A 22066-nucleotide genomic window follows, 5' to 3' on the forward strand; every position below is an offset into this window, starting at 1 on the left:
GGGAACATTAATGGGGGACCAGAATAAAGGAGGGGTGGAGGTACAGCCTATATCCACAAAGCCATAATTCAAGCTATGCATTCATTTAGGACATAGGAAGATAATGTACGAGGGGGCAGCAGTGGCGCAACGGTTAAGTCTCTGGACTACTGATCAGAAGGTCAGTGATTCAAACCCTGATGTGGCCACTGTCAGGCCCTTGAGCAACACCCTTAACCTTTCCTGCGCCAGGGGTGCTGTACTATGGCTGAACCTGCGCTCTGATCCCGAATGGGATATGCAAAAATCAACATTGCACAGTGCTGTAATGTATTTGTGACAAATAAAGGCAAATTATTATTATTATTTTGAAGTTGTATTTAGATCACCATTAAACCCTGGACTGTTTAACTGTGGCTACTCTTCCTGGAGTCTTTGCTTTTAAATTTCATACCTTTTCCAGACATAAACTGTATCGGCATGAATTTGCTCCATGGTGATGACTCATAATCTGCCCTTTATTATTTGTAGTGCTAATAATAAAGAAAAAGAGCTGACAACTTCAGAGTTGTGCTACAGCCTGAATGTCAGCAGGGAACCACTCTAGGTCTTTACATGTGCTGCTGATGACATGAAATGTCCTCTTATACACCCTGGGAATACAATGAAGCTGAAGCATGTCAAATAGGACACAAAATATTATGTAATCAGCTGCATTTTTTGTCATGTTCATTGTATTCTTCAGGTAATATACCTTTAGTGGTACCAGGCATTGAATTGAACAAGAAATTGAAGAAAATAAGGGTGGTCTATTAATTTTTTCCATGACTGTATATAAAAAGTCATGTATTTTAGGATTTAACAAAATCGCTAGAGGCACCATAAATAGTTTATCCTGACACAGAATTCAGGTAAATTTTTGCCTGACAAAGACAAAAAGCTCAATTTGAACACAAGAATGATCTACTTCAACATCCTATCTGGCTTGTGTTGCTTAATTAAGTATAAAACTGTCTCATTTACCAAAAAAATACATAAAAACCAACAAGAAATGAAAAAAAAATTTGATAAACTGCTACTTGCTTCCTCATCTGTCAAGAAATAAGACAAAAAGAAGCCAAAACAGAGTTGTGTTGATGATTTATTCTTAAGGTAAACATTTTATTCAAAAATAAATTACCAGAGATATCTTTAAAAGGCAGACAGACATTGTCTCCGACCCACTCGTCACAATCGAAACATTTTCCTATCAGAATCCGAATATTCACACCGTGTTTCTGTTAACGTCCGCTCTCGTGAAGAGGAGGAAACTAATGTGTAAACCTACAGCAGCGACTTATCGTTCTTTAACAAACCACAGACTGGTAAGTTGATCAAGAGGAGGGAAAAAAACAAACAAAAAAAAAAACAACAGCACTTTTCAACTGATTCACTATAAAATGTATACAAAGTTTATTTAAATATTTAATCCAACATACATGCCCGATTTGTGATATATGAACACAGGTAAAGAGAGACTGTACAGTACGAGATTGGCGCTTGAGGTGACAAATCATGTGGATGGAATCGATGCAGAGAGAGCTCAGACAGATGTGATGCAGCTGTTAGTGTGAAGACGGGAGTTATTACCAGTCATTGAGCTGCTTCTGGGAGATGGAGGTCTGATTTAGAAACAGTCAGCAGCCATGAGAAGGCAGTAGGTCGAGTTATTACATGTCAGGTGAAGGAATTCTGGGAGCTTTCTGCAGAGTCAGACGAGAAGATTAATGTCTGTTAAATACAAAACCTGTTAGCTTAGCTTAGCATAAAGACTGGAAACGGATGGAAACCGCTAGCATGGCTGTCCAAAGTTAAAGGTTGAAAAAGCAGGTCTAGTTCAGTACAGTTTGGTCAATTTCAGTGAAAATACATCTTGTGTTTGTACACAGACTTGACTTTGTAAATGTGAAACAAATCGATCTATACATTATTCCAGACAAATGCAAGGGGAGGCGTTTGTCTACAGTCCTACCAATCTCAACGCATTGTACGGAGAAAAAGTAAAATTCAGAGGATTTTCTTGAAGAACTTTGGTGCCAAACACTTCTCTTGTTCACTTTCTGCTAGAAAATGTCACACAAGAAGCTAATTTTAGCACCACTCTTACTAAAATAGTGGGGAAAAAAATGTGGGAGGCAGATCTATGCTAGCAGTTTCCATCTGATTCCAGTCTTTATGCTAAGCTACGCTAAGTGTAGCTTTATTTTAACACACAGATATGACAGTATTTTAATTCTTATCATCTGTAATTCTCAGGAAGAAAGGGAATCAATAGATTTCCCAAAACTAATCCTTTAAAGGGGTAAAGAGAGCAAACAGTCAGTTGCTCGATCAGCTGAGGTATTAAATCATCAGAGCTCGGATTCCCAAAACACGAATCAAACTTCACAGCCAGTCAGAGCTGCTTCAGTGGAAGAGAAAACGGTTTTAAAATGAGCTGTCTCACTATAACTGGGCTCTAAAAGTTCCTCTTAACACCATGCGCTGGCAGGTCGCTACGACACACTGAAGGCCAGATAAAACACGTCAGTCGCTAAAATTAAAAACAAAATATAGAGAATCAGCTGAGAGGATCGAGGCTTCCTTCAGCTCCTTAATATGACCAATCAAAACATATTAAGGGCAAAAACAGAGAGAGACGTACAGAGATCGTATCTAGAAGCAACCTGAGCCCAGAGGTTGATTACACAAATGTTACCTGATTAACTAATGAATGGAGGCAGACTGAAGAAAAAAAAATACAACTTTGCTTCATTTCCTGCGCTCAACCTTTCAGTTCAGAGTCGTAGGTAAATCTGAACATTTAAATTACCTCTCCAGCTAGACTTCAGCAGAATCATAAAACCTGCTTATTTCACTGAAATAACACAGAAAAAACAGAACATTCATTAGTTTTCAGCGTAGATTAGTCACTTGTGCTTATGGGAAATGTTGTTATCAAGCTGAGGAGGAAGTAAACTGAGCTCTGAACGGTCTGGCCTGTAGGACAAAAACATTTCAAGTGTTTGCATCCAACGCTGAGAACTTCTGCTCGCAGCGGTGTCAGTTTTCCCTGAATTACAGCTCAGTCTGGAAGCGAGTGCAGCTCGGTGTGAGTATCAGCCTACAGTACGATGCATCTACCACAGCATGGCACACGGAGAGAACATCCTTCAGGTCTGGATTTGGCAAGAGGCAGCTTCTCCGGTCAGTCCTCTCATGAACATGCAGTATCTGATGTGAGGCACTGGGGGGCGATGGAGAGCAGTACAGTGCCTACAGGTCCTTAACAGACGGATGAAGATGGGGCAGCGATGTGTAGATGAGCGTTTGGCGGGAAACGATAAAAAGAGGGTCAGCTTTGGTGTTGAACTAGTTCCACAGTTCTAGGACTGGACACACTGAGTGAGTGGGCAGGAGGGTGATGAAGATGATGGGGGAAGATGAAGAGGAGGAAGAGCATCAGTGAGTCTTTAACTTGGTGTGCTGCGAGCCCTGTTCTGTCAAACTGGCTTTGATGGAGTTAACCACCGTCTGCCTGACGTTGTCCTCCATATAATGTTCACTTAGTGGCTTCAAAACCTGCAGCAGAGGAAAGACGACAAAAGAGAGTTTCATGTGAGAACAGATTATATTAAGAACAGCCTCCACTGGAGACAAACTGAAAGAAAGCAGGTTAAGAGGGGAAAAAAAAGTTCAAGGTCAAATAAGGGAACAAAAACAGGATGCAGTCTCCACAGATTCACCACACAACGCTTGAACTGAAAAGACCGTTAAACAAAACAAAAGCTTTCCATCCACATTCATCAGAATAAGATGATCATAAACCGTTTTAGTCAGGCTCCACGTCCTCGAGATCCTGAGACGAGCCTGTTCTGCAGCGTTCCACACCAGGAGTAAAAGCATAAGAATCCAGCACCATTGGAAAAATGAAAAACAGAGAAGCCAGCAAACTGCAGGAGTTTTGATATGAGAAGAAGGTTTAACAGTCTGTGAGTCCGGCAGCCAGCCAGCAGCTAGTTAGTCTTCTTGTAGTTGTTGTTGAGAGGAGCTCGGAGTCCCAGCGACGACGGGAGGGAAGGGAGCAGAGAGAGTGGCCACGCCAGGTGACTCCTGACGGGCTCCCAAAGTTTGGAAAACACCTGAGAGGACAGCAGGCAGGAACAGAGTTAAATACAGAACAAGACACACACTGAGGTAGGAGGTGGGAAAATGATGGCAAAGGGAGAGATTAACCCTCTGAATGGCAACTTCTGGGCGTTTGTTGCTCCCGTCACTTGTATTTTTACTCACGATGGGCAAATTTATCAGTGGAAGAAGATGGATAGAGAGCTCATAAGAAATATCTTTAGTGCAGTCTACCTAAGTTATGACATAAGTCATAAAAAACGTAAATTTATTTTAGCATCTCCTTCACAAAAACAGGAAACTTGGAATATCTACACTACAGGCCAAACGTTTGGAAGCAAGATCAAACTTGTACAAAAAAAATTTTTAAAAAAAAATCAGTTTCGCTGGTGTACTTTGCAACAAAATAAACACGATTATTATATAAAGAGTCACTCATCAGAATACATCTTTACTATAATTATCAGGTATTTGTATCTGTACTCGTGTCTTTACTCAGCTGTTTCTTTCTAGATATTTCAGTGGTAGTTATAGCAGATTTTTGTCTGCAAATTCTCTAAAGCCAAAGAGCTAAAGTGAATAATGCAAACTCTGATTTGTTTTTTTTAACTTTTGCACTGAAGTTGTGACTCTCGCAAATCTTCTCAACTCTAAACCTAAGCCCTTCTTTTCTTTTGTTAACATTTATTCAGCAATGGTCTGGTAACATCTATGTATACCTAAAGGTAAAATGAGGAAAATGGTGCAGATCAAAGAAAGCAAAGTCTGATCATGCAGTAAATACATCCCAAAATCCCTAGAATTCATACTGGTTTTCAAGAAAGACATTGTGAACAGGAACTTGAAGTTGCTTCCAAACTTTTGGCCTGTAGTGCAGGTTTAACATTGAACAAGTGCTCACAGCTATTATCAATTTTGTGAAAAAAGGTGGCTCCACATAGTATAAAACAAGGAGTTTTTCATACCATCACTGCACAGCAACTCTATGAAGATATTTCACAACAACTTGCTCTTCTGTTTACCACTTTTAAGCCACGCTGCACTTATTTTATTGACTGTTTTATTATTTTCCTCTCAGTCTCTCTTATCTGCTTGGTGTAAACACAGCAAAAAGTTCAGTTCAGTCAAAAAGTCCAAGAACATGTGTCATGAATTTTGGTTGCAGTCATTTGTGGCTTCTGAGAAATATTATTTTTATTTACAGGATCTGGTCCAAATGGTTTATTTTTTGGTGAATTTTTAAATGAAGCGTAGAAAAAAAGTGACTTTAATCAATTATAATGATATGGAAACCACATCAAATCGATATCCCAATGATTGGGGAGTTTTTTAAAGGTAACCCTTTTAACCCACTGGTTGGTTTGGGGTTCAGAGGGTTAAGCAGAAATAAAAAAGCACCGTACAATGAACAACCACACAAAAGAAAGTGTTGGAAAAAAGGAGAAACGGAATTCAGGCAGGATGTTGAGAACGGCAGGCAGAAGATCAGAGAAACGGGAAGCGACGCCTCTCACCTTTCTGACCATCCTCTGAAAAGCAGGGGAGGCAGAAAGAGATAAAACAGAGGAAGGAGGGAGAAGGAACGAGAGACGTGAAGTTTGAGGTGAACCACAAACATTCATGAAACTCCAAACATTATAAAAAAAACATCAACAAACTGATTTCACATTTGTTCCCTTGAGTAGTGTAACAAACGAAAGAAGAACGGAGAGAAAATGAAGATGGTGATGGCTGGATTTCAGACTTGACGGATGATGGAATGTGAAGATGAAACCTGGCAAACATTCAGAAACATGGAGTTGACAGAAGGAAATAAAAACAGATGGGAGGTGAAAAAAGAAAAAGACAGATTCACACACGCCATGTGAGGAGGATTGCTGCATTCCTGGAAAAAAGAACTATTTATACTGTTGTTTACTTAATCTGATATAACCCAGACTATTATCAAGCGTTCAGAAATGTCAGTAGTAACCATCTGTTAATCACCACAAAAAACCAGGATGGACAAACCCACAGCATTAAACAGCAGTATAAAGAACAGGAAAAAAACAACAGTAACCTTAAACTATCTGCTTGATCTGCTATAAACCTAAACAACATTGGATATTCAAGGCAATATCACAGGACAACAGACTGCCTTGTGAGTGCTCTTTACTCTCTCAAACAAAGCGATTGCTTAACTTGATTAACTTATTTATCAAGCATTAATTCCGAACTTGCTGCTTCCGGCTTCTGAAATATGAAGATTTAAAGCTCTTCTAAATTCTGCACCACAGTGAAGTAAACACTTACAGAAACAAAACTACGGAAAAGGCAAAGACTCAAACAAAACTGATCAAACACAATAAATCAATACTATGATTAATTGATTGTTTGAATCCTAGTAAAATGAAGGTATGGTTTCTTAACCCCCCCGTTGTCCTCCTTTATGGGCACCACAAAATATTGTTTCCTTGTCTGAACAAAATCCAACAATTCTGCAAAAAAATTCCCCAAATTTCTGAAAATTTGCAAAACCTTCAGGAAGAAAATTCAAATAATTCCTTAAAAGTTTCCCTGGAAAGTTTTATTTTAAAAAAATCCCCCATATTTGGCAAGAAAATTCTTGTAAATATTTTCAAAAAATGAGTAAAAATCTTCCAAAAAAAAAAATCCTAAAAATATCTAAAGTGATTCCATATATATCAGTAAAACTTCTAAGATTTTCTTTAAGAGCATTCACAAAAAAAATCAACCAAAATCCAGCAAATTTTGCTGGATTTTGGTTCATTTTTTTGTGAATGTTCTTAAGAAACATTTTTAACATTTTTTTCCATCAAAAAAATGTTCAAAGATTTCCCAAAAATGTTGAAAATGTGGACATCAGAAGTTTCACTGTGAAAATACACTTTTTTCTCCACATTTTCTAACTTTAAAATAGGTCAATTTCGACCCGCAGGACGACAAAAAGGTTAATTACCTCAAGTATTGTGATATTTGACTTCTTTGCTGACAATTTTTCTATATATACAAGAGTCTGTGCAGTATCCATACAATATTAGTACTTCTTTATCTGTATTTCTGCTTATAAAAAAATCTGTGCAATACCACTGACATGTAATATTGCTATTTCCCCACATCCAGAGGAATTTGTACAACCTAAATATCCACATATGAAGAATATGAACTTCACAATCCTTTTTGCTGCTGTCACACCTCAAGTGTTTCCACTGTGGGATTAATAAAGACTTATTTTCTCTTAAATACACTGATACTGAACTATCTTTAAAAAGTTCTAATACCTGAAACATTTCTAGTAAAATTCAACTGTCATAACGCAAGTAATCATAACAAATTTACATTATATTTGACCAAAAACAAGCCAGATCTTGCTCAAACACACACATATACACTGACTACCCACCTGTTCCCAGAGCGTTTCAGCCACCAGATCTATCATTGTTCCAATTTCCCGAAACTCTCCAGAATATTTCACGTACGCCCAGGCACAGAGCGACAGCAGCGCCACGCCCATGACGAGGTTAGCCAGCGCCGCCAGGGTGCTCAGACCGATGAAGCCCGTTATCCCGGAGACCACGTAGGTGACGAACATGACGGCGAACAGCGTGGCGGGCGTGCGCGCTGCGTAGAAGATGTTTTTGCCATCGTTGTGTTTGGAGAAGTTGGTGTAGGCTTCGTCCAGCTCCGCCTCCAGCTGGTTCTGGTAGCGCTGACAGAACTCCTCGCCGCCCATCTTCTTCACGGAGCGGAAGAAACGCACCGAGTGCTCACGGAACTCCTCATGGCAGCGCTCCAGGTCACCCGGGGCGATGTAGGGTTTATCCCCGCCGCAGACCTGTCGAATAAACGACAAATTGTGAGGAAGACCGGCTGTAATTGGATTCATGAGGCCCCACTTTGCAGGAATTGTTCTACTAGTGTGGTGTTTGATTCCCAGAAACGAGATGAAAACTAGACCTGAACAACTCAGTGCTATTCCTTAAGAAACTGAAGTTGGTTTAGTCGACTTTGACAGTTTGTTGAAAAGATGAGATGAGTAATAAAAACGTGTTCTTACCTGCTCCATGTTCTTGCTGTACATGTCTTTGGCTCCTGCCACAGCGGTCAAGTTGTTTGCTTCCGCTGTCGCCTGACAAACAGAAGAGACAATGACATTCAAGACGACTTCACTGCAGGATGAGAATAACAATCTAAAAAGTGAGAACTATACTTATAAAGGTCTGTCGGTTTTGAGACAGTAACTAACCTGCAGCATGGACTTTGGGTGAGGCAGCTCCTCACCCTGGTAGATCTTTATGTAAGCCTGCAGGAATGAAAAACCATGCAGATTATGACAAGTGTTTTCTATTAATGTTAAAATTTTGGCATGAAAACACATCATAGCAAGTACTCTTTTTAAAACCATGGTGCAATACTGCCAAATCCTGAAGCACAATTCGAACAAGCATGATTTATCACGTCTGCGTTTACTTGTTGTGAGTCTGTGCTGAGACAAATTAAGTGGGTGGGAAAAACCCTCTCTGGTTGTGAGACCAAATGACTAATCCTCTGTTATCAGACATGGCAGCAGACTGTAAAAATTGAGGACTTAAGTTAATCAACTTAGAATAACTTAAAGTAAAACCCTGCAGTACCTTAAAGTACTCCACGAGATCTCTGCAGGTGACTTTGTTGCCTCCGATCTCCTTCTCCACCAGTCGTTCTGGGGCCAGGAGGAGAGGAACCAGCCTGGCCAGCTCCCTTTTAAAATCACTATCAATATCTGAAACACACAAACAAACTTTGACTTCACTTCTGTTGTATGACACTTCCATCCAGCATGCTCCAGCCGTCATTCTGCATTATTCCCAAGTATGTGTTGCTTTGTTTCACCTCTCAGCCTGCCATCAAAGTAGGGGTTGGTGGCCACCTTGAGGCCAGGATGTGGCAGCAGGAAGCAGCCGATGTTGGAGAAGCAGGAGTGAATGTGTTTCCTTACATTCTGCAACTCTTCGTGTTGGTTCTGTTTGACCTGTGTCAGCAAAAAGCAACATAGTCAGTGTGCGCTGTCTTTGCCATCAGCTTGAGATGTGGTGTATCTGAGACTGTGACCAGCCTGTGTTCTTCAAAAGCAAATACGCATTTTCAACCTGATTTAAACAGTGATTCTAACCTGCAGCCTTCTCTCCAGGAAAGTGTTGCCTCCGTCCAGTCCGTAGTCGTGTTCGTAAGGATAACTCCAGTCGCGAATCAGGAACATCAGGGACTGAAACACACAATCAGCAGCACAGAAACACAATGAGACTCACTGTAAATGATCTTGTGGAGAAAAATCCCTGCTGAAGTAATAATAATGTTGTTTATGAGTCTAGATATTTCATGATTTACTTTACTTTTTGACTGTCCAAACTTTTCATGTTTTCATTTACAGCATCGATTCTCAGTGAAATTACATTTTTCAGTTTTATAGTTTCATATTATTCCCTCAAAATACATGACTTTCTATTAATATTAACCTGTACAGGAGGATTTCATGGCCAACATGCACATTTACAGGGCATTCTTGCTTTTTTTTTTTTTTTTTTTAAGAACAAATGTATAAAATGTTCTCACAATATTCATGCACACAGAGTAAAATAGAAAGAACCCAATACCTGAAAGGGTTTCAGGTAAATCTCTTCCATCGCCAGCCGGCCATATTCTGTGAAGAGCTAAATATGAGAGAAAAACAAATCATGATCACAAAACAAGACAGCGTAGGAGACTTTGGTGTTACTTGAAGAAATGACACCAACCTGCAGATGCTGCAGGTCGTCCTCCTGTATGTTCTGGGACAGATTGTACACCTGAAAACAAAGAGAAACACAACACGAGACTTAAAGGATGGCAGAATGAGGCAAAAGCACAGTTGTCAAAAAAACAGGACATGCTATAAGCGTCACCTGTACAGAGCTGGTCATTGTGCTGAGGGCGAACACGGTAGCACAGTCCTTTATGGTGGACTGACTGTCAAAAGCTCCCTGAGTGTCAACGAGGAGCACAGCAACCTGGGAAAACAAGATGTAGAGCGCAAAAAGCAGCAGCGGTTTAGATGTGTGAAAACATATGAATGAAAGATGAAATTAAACATTTAAGACAACAGTCTACCTTGCTGCCATCAGGCTTGTCGACCACAAAGACTTCACTCCAGGCCTGAATTCCTGTGGTCTCCCTCTCACAGCCTCCTCTCCAGGTGAAACCCGTCAGAGGCTCATCATCGCCTCCAATCCACGACTCGTTCTGCTGCAGAAGGACAAAAAAAAAACAGAAAGAGAAGAGATGGAGAGGAAAGGTGAAGGGTAAAGGCCAGAAGAGAGAGAATGTAGAGAGGAAGTGGACAGATAGTGATATCAGACAGAGAAAGAGAGAGGAGTGCAAACATGGAACAGGTCAAAGAACTGATGTCCACAAGCATTTAGCACAGATTAGCACATGGGGAAGAAAGAGAAACTGTTTTTATCGGGTTTTTGTGGTGAATAAGGTATTATGTATATACTGTAGTTTAATAAACTTTGTGACCACACTTTCTTCAAACCATCGCATTTAATCTGTACATCCAGACTTTTATAAGAAAGAAGCATTGATACTGGCGACACCAGTCAGTCCACACTTTGACCAGCACCATGTAATTATCCTGTATCCAACAGTACAGTGTTGACTGAGAAAGAAACTAATTCCTGCTATCAGTGTGCTATTACGGTGTACAGTTTTATAGTGATTATCTAAACAGATAATTGTACAGCATGTAGTTAGCACAAACCAAAGGAACTAGATAAAAAGGATATGAAACACTCCCAGAAATGATTTATTTTATCCTAGAGCTTCCTTTGTGCCACTTTTACTCTAACAGCTGCTGTGATTCACGTAGTTGTGACCATGTTTGTTTATCCCAGTGGCAGGCGAGGAAAGCCACCGACTGCAAACAGGAAATGCAGCTTCTAAAGCAAATACCTGATTTGCATGTCAGACTATGCAAGAACGCTGATTCCTGGTTCATTACAGTGCGTCATTTTCTCTCTGGCATGATGACAGAGCAAGATGATAGGTTGTCATCTGATAATAACAAATACCTGCAGTCTGATAATTCTCCTTGTGACGGACACACAGCTGTTTTACATGCTTATTAAAACTGCAACATTAACTGCTGTTAATAAATAACAACAGTGTGAACACGAGCACAGACTTGCATGAGTGGTCATCATCACGCTGGCTAACAGCTGTGAGAAAGCATCGCAACATTCCTACATTTTTCCTGTTGTGTGCATGTGTGTGTGTGTGGTTGTGTTGAGTGTTCTGTAAAGTGATCCTGACGGCTTCTCTGTGCCCAGCTGCTAGCAGCAGGTCTGAAAGTCTGGCTGTTGTTACTCGTGCCAGACACATTTGTTGGATGGACATACTAATGTGTTTGTGTACCTAACATTTCAAGACATAAATTCAAACACCAGTAATCATAAACAAAAAAACCTAATTAAAGGATTTACAAATCTAAAGCTGTTAAAAGGTAAAATTCACCTTCCCAGAACACTGAGACCAGCTGAAATCACCATGTCTTATTGCTCCACATCTGACTCTCCTGTTTAGGCAACTTTCTCAGTATGACACTTGACTGGAAACGCTCATCTTTGGGAGTCACCTCCAAAAGCAATAATTGGTTGTAATATCATCTGTCCGATGAGCCCATCTGTTTTCACAATCTCAACTGACTCCAAGCATTACTCAATATCAAGCTCAGAGCAAGGATGAGCCGTTGTATATTTTCTTAGCACATGTAAACACAGAATTAGTACTAATGTCAACTATTTTCTTAACTGTTCTCACTGTAACTGTGCACCAGTGCAAGAACTCGCTTAAAAATATGCTGTTAAGTATCTGAACTACTAAAAATTATGCGTCGTGCCAACCTGATTTATGGATGATTTCTTTAGCCTGCGCTTATGATCTTCATCGGTAAATTCAATATTATGTTTTAGATGGTACAGGTGGGCCTGATGAAATAGAGAATATTAAGGGTCAATATATAATTGTGGGACTTTGTGTACCATAGTTGACATTTTTGTTGTTTTCAGGCCTAAAATCAACATGGACACCTATAACCAAACACCACATGGCATTTTAGAGAAAGATTCTTCTAAAATATTATAGATACAATTGAGTAAAACTGAAATTGAAAGTTATTTCTAAAGATATTGTAGTAAACCTGTTTACATGCCATAAATCCACACTTGACTCACACACTACTTTATATTAAATAACTCAGAAAGCCTTGGAGTCTGGCCAGTCTTTTCTTCAGGAGGAAATGACATCATGTGGAGCAGGTCATGTGATCTGGAATTAACACACTTCCTTGAGAGGTGTTTTTGTAATGGGGAACTTAGTGGAAAGTGATTTCTTGGACACAGATACAATTTGTTATTTTCCATATAAAATTTGATATATTGCCAAAAAATAAATATCTGTCATGATTATCTCAACTTAATAAAAAGAACACAATCAAAACTATTTGTGAATAAACTCACTTTATTACTGTTTAGCTAATTAGAAGGTGGTTGTTATAAAATTGGGATGGTTATTTACTTGACATATTAGTGATATCCAGTCATTTTTTATTAATAAGTGATTGTTTCCATAATAAATAATTATGGAATTTGTAAAGACGTGATCCTAACGAACATAAAAAACATTAGCTTTTTTATTTTTAATAAAAATGTATGCAAGCTGTATCCCATGGACTTCAAAAGTCCCTCAATTATATAGTGACCCTTAAATTGATAAAAGTTAATATCTAAACTTTTGTGATACTTCAGCAGATCAGATTATTCCTTATGGATGTTAATAAATCAGTGCTTTTCGAGTGTCTGCATTTGAAACATGTGGTTAATACTTAACTGAATATCTGTCTCTGAAAATTAATTCTCACAGGATCGTGTGCCCTTGCAGGTCTAGTAAGAATGAAAACACCACATTGTTCATCTCACCTGATTGTGCATGTAGCGCAGCATGAAGTCCAGCAGGAAGGACTTCCCCTTACGAAAAGCTCCGGCCACGGACACGACCACCACGTTCAGGTCCTTCACGTGATCCTGCAGCAGGATCTTCTCCAGCGCAGCAGCGTCCAGCTCAAAGCTGTGCTCGTCCTCGTTGGCCAGGACAATCTGGATGGGCCTGGCTTTTTCTTCCTCGATCACAGCCTGGAGACGAGAGTTCGCAATCAATCAGCGCTTTCCTGGCATCCAGAGAGGTTCGAGTGATTACACTGCTGATGTGGCAAGTTTCATGGAAGAGACAGAGAACTGAAAATCACAATGCCAACAAAGCACTGGAGAAAATAAGGCAACAGGAACAAACTCAGGGCTAGAAGTCAAAGATTTTTACCAGTTAAACAAACTAAATGACTGAATATCTGTACTTTTTGCCTTAACAACATAAAAGCCTTGAATAAACACAGGAAATTTCTTTTCACTGATGGAAGTAACTCTGTAGTGAGGAGTCTTCTATTTCATTCCATTCCATTCATTTTTCATTTATATAGCTCCAATTCACAGCATAAGTCATCTCCGTTGTACGGTCAAGGACTTAGAATATCAAATTATAGAAAGAAACCCAACAAATGCAGCATCTGCCTTTCATCGGGCTCTTAATGCTTTTACTAGAGAGATTATCTTCTACCTGCTTTGACAAATTTACTTAAATATTTACTTTATTTGTCCACTCAGTCTTCAGAAATCATGTGATTAATCTCACCGTGAAAATAAACTGAAAGAAGTTAAGGAAGTTAATTAATTATTTGGCCAGAAGCAAATTAATCTTATTTTCATAACAGATTAATTATTGCTCAAGTATTTTTCAGGCAAAGAAGCCAATGGATTTGTTACTTGTTCCTGTCTTACAATAAAGCAAATTAATCATTTTTTGTTTTTTTTCAAGTTTTCTTGTGTTTTGCAGATCAAACAATTTCTTGATTAATATAGGAAATAACCATCATATTAATCACTGAATGAAAGATCAAAGCAAAGATGAGTTATGGCCCTAACTGACATGAAATAATAGCAAATGAACAACATTTATCTAGATGATTCCATTTCTTGCTTGTTCGTGTCTTTAAAGTTTACTTCTATTCTGTTTTCATTTGGTTTTTGTCTTTCAACCTTTTCATAGGCATGTGTAAAAACATTTTTCTTCTCAATAATGTTCAGACTGTTGAAAACAGAAGACAAACAGGAATTCTTATGTGACACACATAAATCTTAGATATGTTCTACATGCTTGTCAGAAGACTGGAATATGGAAGCAAACGCATGACAACTTCACCTCTTCCTCCTGAATCTGCTCATCTGGTGAGGGGATGAGGTTGGCATTTTTGGAGGAGTTTGAGGCCATGGTCCTGGGAAGCAAGTCATCCTCCAGGTCTTCAGGCCTGGCTAAAGGAGGCCTCTTCTTCTGTCGAAAAATGGGGACATCTTCCACGCCACTCAAGCCTTGAGATAGCGGGACAAAGCACAGAGACAAAGATAAAATTACACTGCTTACATCACATTATGCTGCATAGAAGACGTTATAGAGAGAAGGAGAAGAATGTATGGGCTGGTTTTTGAGGTAAGACCAAAACCCGCTTTCCCACAGAACAGGTTTTATTGTCATACGTTAGCTAATGTGACAGACCGACTATTGTTCTGAGAGGTTCATGAGAAAGTGAAATGCCCTATATGGATCAAACTGAGGACAGGAGTCTTTCCAGCATTCTGCGCTGGGCTAAATACTGTTATCCACTCTGGTCCTCCCATCTAGGTCAAGCTCTAAAATAGCCTTCCGCTGAAAATCACAAAGGGCCAGAAAAAAGGACACAAGTAAAGTAAGTTACTAGGACAGCGCATTTTTATTCTCTGCCAACACAACACAAAATATCAAGTTTACCATCAGATGAGACACGGAAACCAGGAAATATACACTACTGACTACATGTAGCCTAGTAAAATAACTGTATGTGACACTAACTTTCACTAAAGAAATACTTTATTCACCACCTTTACAAATAAAAAATTCACAGGTGCAGGTTTACGATGACAATCCCTCAAGCATGTACTGAAAGTGAAAATCCCTCAGCCGTATGACTGACACAGTCCATCGAACAGGTCGGACCACAAGCATTAAACCTTCTCATTCAAATGTCTAAGCGATTAGCCACTCAGGTGTGTTAAGTTTTGTCTCTCACTGCCTTCAAAATAAGTTTCGACAAACCAACATGACCCGTCTCTTTAAATTTGGTTGCCATCCTTGATAAGCACACAACCTGCATTTCATCCATTGATATGGCCAGAGAGATGAAAATGCCTTGGCAGCACTAACCATCGAAAAAAAAGGAAAAGAGAGGAGTGCTGGGCCAAAAGTACAAAAGACAAGTTCTCATTATTGCTTCACAGACACCCCCAGGACACACAACACGTGTTCACCAGTAAAAAGCTAATACAGCTTAAAACAACTTTCTAAATCCCTAAAGATAATAAATGTTATCACGTAAGACAAAAGACAGCAGCAAATCCTCACTATTAAGAATCTGAAGTGTTACTTTTAAATTTTCTGCTGATTGATCGACAAATTGTTCCAGTTGTAGGTTGACAATTACTGAAAAATGAAGCTATGGTATCTTTTTTAAAGCAGCTTTTACTGATTACATTTTCAGACCAAGTCTGTGTGTTTAAATACCTCTTGACACAGAAACAGAGCTGTTCACACTCTACAAAAGTGTTTTTGCAAACTTTTTCCATGCATAACCCCTGGCAAAGCCATTGGAAATGTAATAACTAAGCTAACAAATTACATTTCATGTTAGTCCAAGTTAGAAAATCGGTCAGTTAGAGATCAGATCATCTCCACAGCTAGCTGCTCCTCCTGGAGTACAACAAGACGTGACATTTTAAACATATAACACACGCAAAAAGTCTCAACAAGTTCATGGCATATCATAAATCTTAAGTGAGCGTTTCCATCTAAAAACTGGTTCTCTGTTTCTGGCACTGTCAGTCTGCTTGTCTACGCTACTTGCCAAAGGCTGAAATAATTACTCTATCAGTCTTTTGACTGATGACAACCAAACAATTTCTAACAATTCTGATGATCAATTCATCATTTGAACAGTTTTTTCAAAGAAAATGTCAAACATTTACTGTCTCCTGTTCTCAAAAAACAAGAGTTTTAAAATGTTTCATATGGCTGCAAAACAAAATATCTTTGGGTTTCAGATTGTCGGTTAAACAAAACAAGTTATTACTTTCCAACAAAATTGTGATCAATTCCTTAATTGTAACAGATTAATCAGTGATAGAAATGATCATTAGTCATTGGTCAAAGACACAAAGGTGAGAAAACAGATTGGATCATCAAAGAGCTGGGAAAGAAACTACTACAAAATGAACAGTTGATCTCTTTAACTTGACTTGCTTTTCTTTGTCTCATGCTTTAGACAAATCAATATTAACTTTTTCATTGCTGGCCGGACAAAACAAGTCTTCTGACATTTTGGAAGCAAAGTCAATCATCAATCATTGCAAAAACATCTGCAGATTAATTAGTAATGCTATAGTCAAACCTAAACACCACTACAAGGTGGTTGAAGGGCAGTTTTGAGACTATCAAGTAAAATTCTTGCTCGAAAGGACAACTGCAAACAGGACATCCAAAGATCAACCAGGAGGTGCTGCAGCAGTGCTGAGAGCACAGGGCCGTTACAGTAATCTGTGCCGCAAACAAATTAGCCCTGGACGTTTCCTCAGGCTGTGGCATTGCAGGTTCCCATCAAGTGCAGAGCAGCACTCAGCAGAATGAAGTGGCAAAGACTGCAGCCATAGAAGGGACCCGCACAAAGATGCTATTCTGCTGGGACTGCGAGGAGTCTGTACTGCAGCAGAATGTGACTGAGAGACAAAACACAATAAGCATGCAAGGAAGCATAACAGCAGCCAGTTTAAATCCATTAGCTCTGCTGTTGTGTCCACTCACACCTCATGATAAAGTGGCTGATGCACTGTCCTGCTCCTCAGCTTGCAGAAAACGAGGGCAGAACTAAAATTAGCCACCTTACTTCTTATCTTATGGAGGCACAGAGCAGATGTTAACTGGCCTACATGTTTAACTGTCCATGCAATCACACGTAAACCAAGGTACCAAGGGATTAAATAAATTTTACACACAAAGCATAAAGCATCATACAGAAACACACAAGCAAAGTCAGTCTTGCATCTGTTCCATCATGGATGGGGCTCTATCTTTAACTATGCATAGCAAGAATAGTTTGTGTCTATGCAAGCTAGCCTACATCTCAGCACCATATCAGCTCTGCCCTCCCTCAACTCCTGCACTATATCCGACAGAGACCTTGATAACACCATGGTCCACTTAAGCAGCTGTCTAAATATGGAAGGTTTCAGAGTTTAAAGAGGTAATTTCCCAGACATTTTCAAAAGGTTTCATGTAGAAATGAAGTAACTAGCAAACCTTTGGGAGTAAAATTGGATTACACATGGTAAGTTTATTACAAACAGTAGGTCAAGCAACATAATGTGACATATTTTGTTGCTGGTTACGACATTACACATTTTCATTTGGATGTTAAGACAGAAAGCAGGAAAATTCATGCAAAAATCTCTTTCTAGTGTTGCAACACAGACTATTAACACCAGTGATTGTCAAGCAGGGTAGTAACACCCTCTTCTAGCCTTAAACAATCCATGCTATGAATTTATGAATAAGAGAATCCACTGTAGCCTATTAGGATGCAAGTACACTGACTTCCCTGCGCACCAGCACCAAAAGACAACTGGACTCGGCCTGTCTGGACTCGAGTCAAGGAGGGCAAACGTTCAGCTGCAGTGAGGAGACCAACTGGGAGTCAGCAAGGACAAAGTGCAGATTAAGAGCAGCAAGTGAATGTTGTTGCCACAGAGTCAACCGGCGTGTATGAAAGTAGACATAAGGGTTACTGCGATAAGGAGGTCCTGAACACATGAGGCCTGGAGACTCTGATTTAGCAATTGTAACCTGTACTGATAACATGTATTGCTTTTTTACTTTCAATTAATACTATTTGCTGTGTTTATAAAGTATCTGACTACCACAAAAATCACTTCTCACTGTCACAGCTTGTGAATGCTTAATGCTCATATTTGTCCAAAGCCATATATTGTATAAAAACAAGAAAAGCTGCACATCCTCATACATTTTTGTGTGGGAAATTACGCAAATGATTTTCAAACAGTTGCAGATTTAGTTTCTACTTCACTAATATTTACTAATACATGGATTATATTTAGTGATTTATGACTGAATAGTGTCACCCTGACATAATATAACTACTTTAATGCTGAAGCTTCAGACATCTGACCAAAGAAGACAGTTATCACAGACCAAAATGAATATTATACACTCTCGTAACCAATCCATCAATAGATATTCTGTACAGAGCTGGGTTAGAAAGCACAATGAGTATGCAAAGTATATAAAACTCAATTCAAAACAATCAGATAGCTATGATTAACTTCCTTACTTTTGTTGGAAATAACAGTTACTTGTATTAAATATTCATACACTCAGGTATTTAGGTGTATCCACAAGGTAACTTTAACTGACGTGGTGAGTCCTCTGGCAAAGTGGACACACTAATAATAGGCTATTTAAAAATATCTGCGTCATTAGTGTGATGAGATTAACGTAAAGTGTTTCGTGTAGACTGAAACTCCGTGACAGAACACCGGGTTTCAAAGCTCACAAAGCTCCTGGAGCCGGTTCTGGGTGTCTGTGGAACAGCAGGCTTGTTTGGATTCGAGGAAGGGTCCAGGTGAAAGTGACGCCCGGACAAATGAGCCGACAGGTGTCGCGGTTGAATTTTGTATCCGGGTCAGACTCACTTTCAAACCGCATTTCTGTTCAACTTAAACACACTTTGACAGAGAGGAAACACCTCCTGACGAACTGCGATAAACGATAGGTAATTTTCCCACAGTTCGGGCCGTGTTGACACTGTGTTTGGGAGCTACAGGAGACACATTCTGGCTCGGGTACCACATTTGGCAGAACACCGCGGGTCTCCAACTGAAAACAGAGCGTCTGGCTAACGGAAAAGCGACCGACACAGACAAAGAGCTCACAAACACTTGGACTTCTAATCCGCCTCCTCCGCTTCGTACTAACTGGCGGCGCGTTGTCACACACGTATCCGATAAAATCAACAGTTTACCTTCGTCGGAGACTCGGTTTTTGCAGTTGGGCTCGAAGTGATTTCTGCTCCTCAACCCGCTCACCTCCGCCATCTTGGACTACTGAAATCTAACGTGGCTGACGTCAAAGCAGCTTTTTTTTTTTTTTTTTTTTCTTCTCGCGCTGCTGAAGTTCATGCCGCCTCGAGGCTGCAGCTGTTGGGACGCTGCCAACTGTTTATAAAGTCACACCGAGAAAACACCGCTTATTTTAATGATTTAACACAACATATATGGTAAACCACAAATAAAACACGTCTATTTTTAAAATTTAGATATACCTATATTACATATCAGTATACAATGTACACAAGACGTATGCTAAAGTGAACAAAGTTTGAGAATCATATCATAACAGACAACTTTCTTAGTAGAAAACTAAATCTAAAATCCTGAAAATGGGTATCTCCCTGAAAGACTCAGGGATGAATCTTACCTCAGGAGTTATTCTGAATAATACAAATTTGTCACCCCAACTAACCGCAGCAGGACAAAAGTTAGATAACACATCCAGGGTGCAATTTAAGGAAAGAAAAAATCTACTATAAACCAGAATAATTTAAAAATGATGGCCCTCAGACTTTGAAATAGCTTTATCTTATTTTATATATATATATATAGTATATATATATATATATATATATATATATAATATATATATATATATATATATATATATATATATATATATATATATATATATATATATATATATATATATTATATGAGATATTTGCAAACTGCCCCTTGGTAGATAATGTTAACTTTATAAAAGTGTCACACTGGTCTACACTATGTGCTGCAAACCAGCTGTTATGTATATATATATATATATATATATATATATATATATATATATATATATATATATATACTATTTTAAATATTAAGGTTTAGACTCTACAATGTTATCCAAAATCCAGCAAATGCAAAGACTCCCTCCTGTGTTTATTGCTAACTTCATACCATAGACTGTATAAGAATTTTATAAGAATGCTCCTAACATTTTTGGGTCTATTATCCAACTCAGTCCCATGTTATATTTTTTTGTATTTGCTTTGTTATATTGTTGATCTGCTGAAGCTGTTTTATCTGATTTGTAACTAAGAATATGTATCTGGACAGCTCTATATATTTTTCCTTTAAAAGTTTATGACTTTAACATTGCTGTTATTTGAGCTCATCTATTTTCGGCTCTTTTTTTTGCATTTCATGGCTTGTGCAGTTATAGATCCACAAGTGGGACGTTTGCCATCTTACATTGTACTTTTCTTTCTTATAATGTCTAAACATCGTACTTGCTAAAGACACACGTTAATATTATGTCCTTATGACATCAGTATTAACCTAAAACCTCACTAACAAAGTGGCAAATAATATTTATTAGCTGATTTATTCCCTCACTGATTCGACATTAACCAGGTGTGGTCGATTATATTATTGATCAACACACAACCGTCTTCCTTATAAGCCTGACAAAGGTTATTTTTCTGCCCACAGTAAAGATAAACACTATCTGCTGTGTTTAGCCTCATATCAGCGATGCAGTAGAGAAACGTTGTTCACCACTTAACAACTTTATGGTGCTATCAGTTAAAACACCATAAAAGTGCTTCTCCTTAGCGGATAAACTCACTTGATGTGTTTGCCCAGCTGTTCACCTCCAGCATTACGTCCTGACATTGTGGAAAGACTTTCTGCTGACATAGATGCAGAAATAGGAGGGCGGCTTTTCTTCAGGCCTCGTAATCCCGACTCAGATCCCTTTTGGCAGGAGACGCCTGGTGTTCAGTTAACTGGAGGAAGATGAAGATACGAGTTTAAAGCCAATGAATGTGCTTTAATTAAATAATTACAATTATCAGCATGGTAATGTGCACAGCTGCTTTTGTAATGCTTTCTTAACCCTCCTGTTGTCCTCATTTACAGGCATCAAAAATTATTGTTTCCTTGTCTGAAAAAAATTTTGAAAATTCAGCAAAAAAAATTTCCCAAATTTCTGAAAATTTGCAAAACCTTCAGGAAGAAAATTCCAATAATTCCTTAAAAATTTCCCTTAAAAGTTTTATTTTAAAAAATCCTCCAAATTTGGCAAGAAAATTTTTGTAAATATTTTTTAAAAATGAGTAAAAATCTTCCAAAAAATATCTGAAGTGATTACATATATATCAGTAAAACTTCTAATATTTTCTTTAAGAACCTTCACATAAAAATTTTTTTGAATATTTTTGAATATTATTTTGTGAATATTCTTAAAGAAACTTTTTTTTAACATTTCTTTTTTTCCACCAAAAAATGTTCAAAAATTTCTCAAAAATGTTGAGTGTGGACATCAGAAGTTTCACTGTGAAAATATGTATCTTTTTTCCCACATTTTCTAACTTTAAAATGGGTCAATTTGACCTGCAGGATGACACAAGGGTTAAATGTGTCTTTTTTAACTGTGCCTCCATTGTAGTGATAAATATAGAACAAATACTGGATTCACTATAGTCTGACTAACATGTATGAGGATGTATGCTCAGTGTCATCCCCAAAAATATATATCACTTACAGCTGTTTACAGGAAATGGAAATAAAGACCGCTACACGTAAAAAAAAAAAAAATTAATAATGAGGTAACATAGTAGGAAAAAGGATTTTCTGGCTACAAGAACACATAACTATGTTCATAATGT

The 22066-nt window shown here is 38.5% G+C and overlaps 1 protein-coding gene across 5 annotated transcripts; it reads right to left on the reverse strand.

Moving 5' to 3' along the window:
- Window positions 1-1102: 1102 nt before the first annotated feature.
- LOC111574098 (atlastin-2-like) lies at window positions 1103-19523 on the reverse strand. Of its 5 annotated transcripts, XM_023278518.3 has the most exons (16): window positions 19370-19523; window positions 14452-14618; window positions 13119-13331; window positions 10252-10386; window positions 10047-10151; window positions 9900-9950; window positions 9759-9815; window positions 9278-9370; window positions 8998-9136; window positions 8760-8887; window positions 8372-8428; window positions 8183-8254; window positions 7529-7960; window positions 5640-5654; window positions 3826-4139; window positions 1103-3579 (listed from the first exon to the last, which is right to left on the reverse strand). In XM_023278518.3, exons 1-15 carry the CDS (start codon window positions 19440-19442, stop codon window positions 4014-4016), a joined length of 1863 nt encoding a protein of 620 aa, XP_023134286.2. In that variant the 5' UTR covers window positions 19443-19523; the 3' UTR covers window positions 1103-3579; window positions 3826-4013. The 5 variants fall into 5 exon arrangements, with proteins under 5 accessions (XP_023134286.2, XP_054874693.1, XP_054874692.1 ...); XM_055018718.1 differs by having other exon boundaries at window positions 3826-5654; window positions 10252-10383; XM_055018717.1 differs by having other exon boundaries at window positions 3826-5654.
- Window positions 19524-22066: the final 2543 nt, after the last annotated feature.

Source organism: Amphiprion ocellaris, chromosome 16 (genome assembly GCF_022539595.1).
Source record: "Amphiprion ocellaris isolate individual 3 ecotype Okinawa chromosome 16, ASM2253959v1, whole genome shotgun sequence".
Lineage (NCBI taxonomy): Eukaryota > Metazoa > Chordata > Actinopteri > Pomacentridae > Amphiprion > Amphiprion ocellaris.

Excerpts from the sequence above, each read along its gene's own strand:
- LOC111574098 (XM_055018717.1), bottom strand. The coding sequence starts at position 19,442 with ATGGCGGAGGTGAGCGGGTTGAGGAGCAGAAATCACTTCGAGCCCAAC. Across the intron at positions 14,619-19,369 it reads AAACCGAGTCTCCGACGAAG|GCTTGAGTGGCGTGGAAGAT; the intron begins GTAAACTGTTGA and ends CGCTATCTCAAG. Across the intron at positions 5,655-7,528 it reads CTGAAACGCTCTGGGAACAG|AGGATGGTCAGAAAGGTGAG; the intron begins GTGGGTAGTCAG and ends CCTGCTTTTCAG.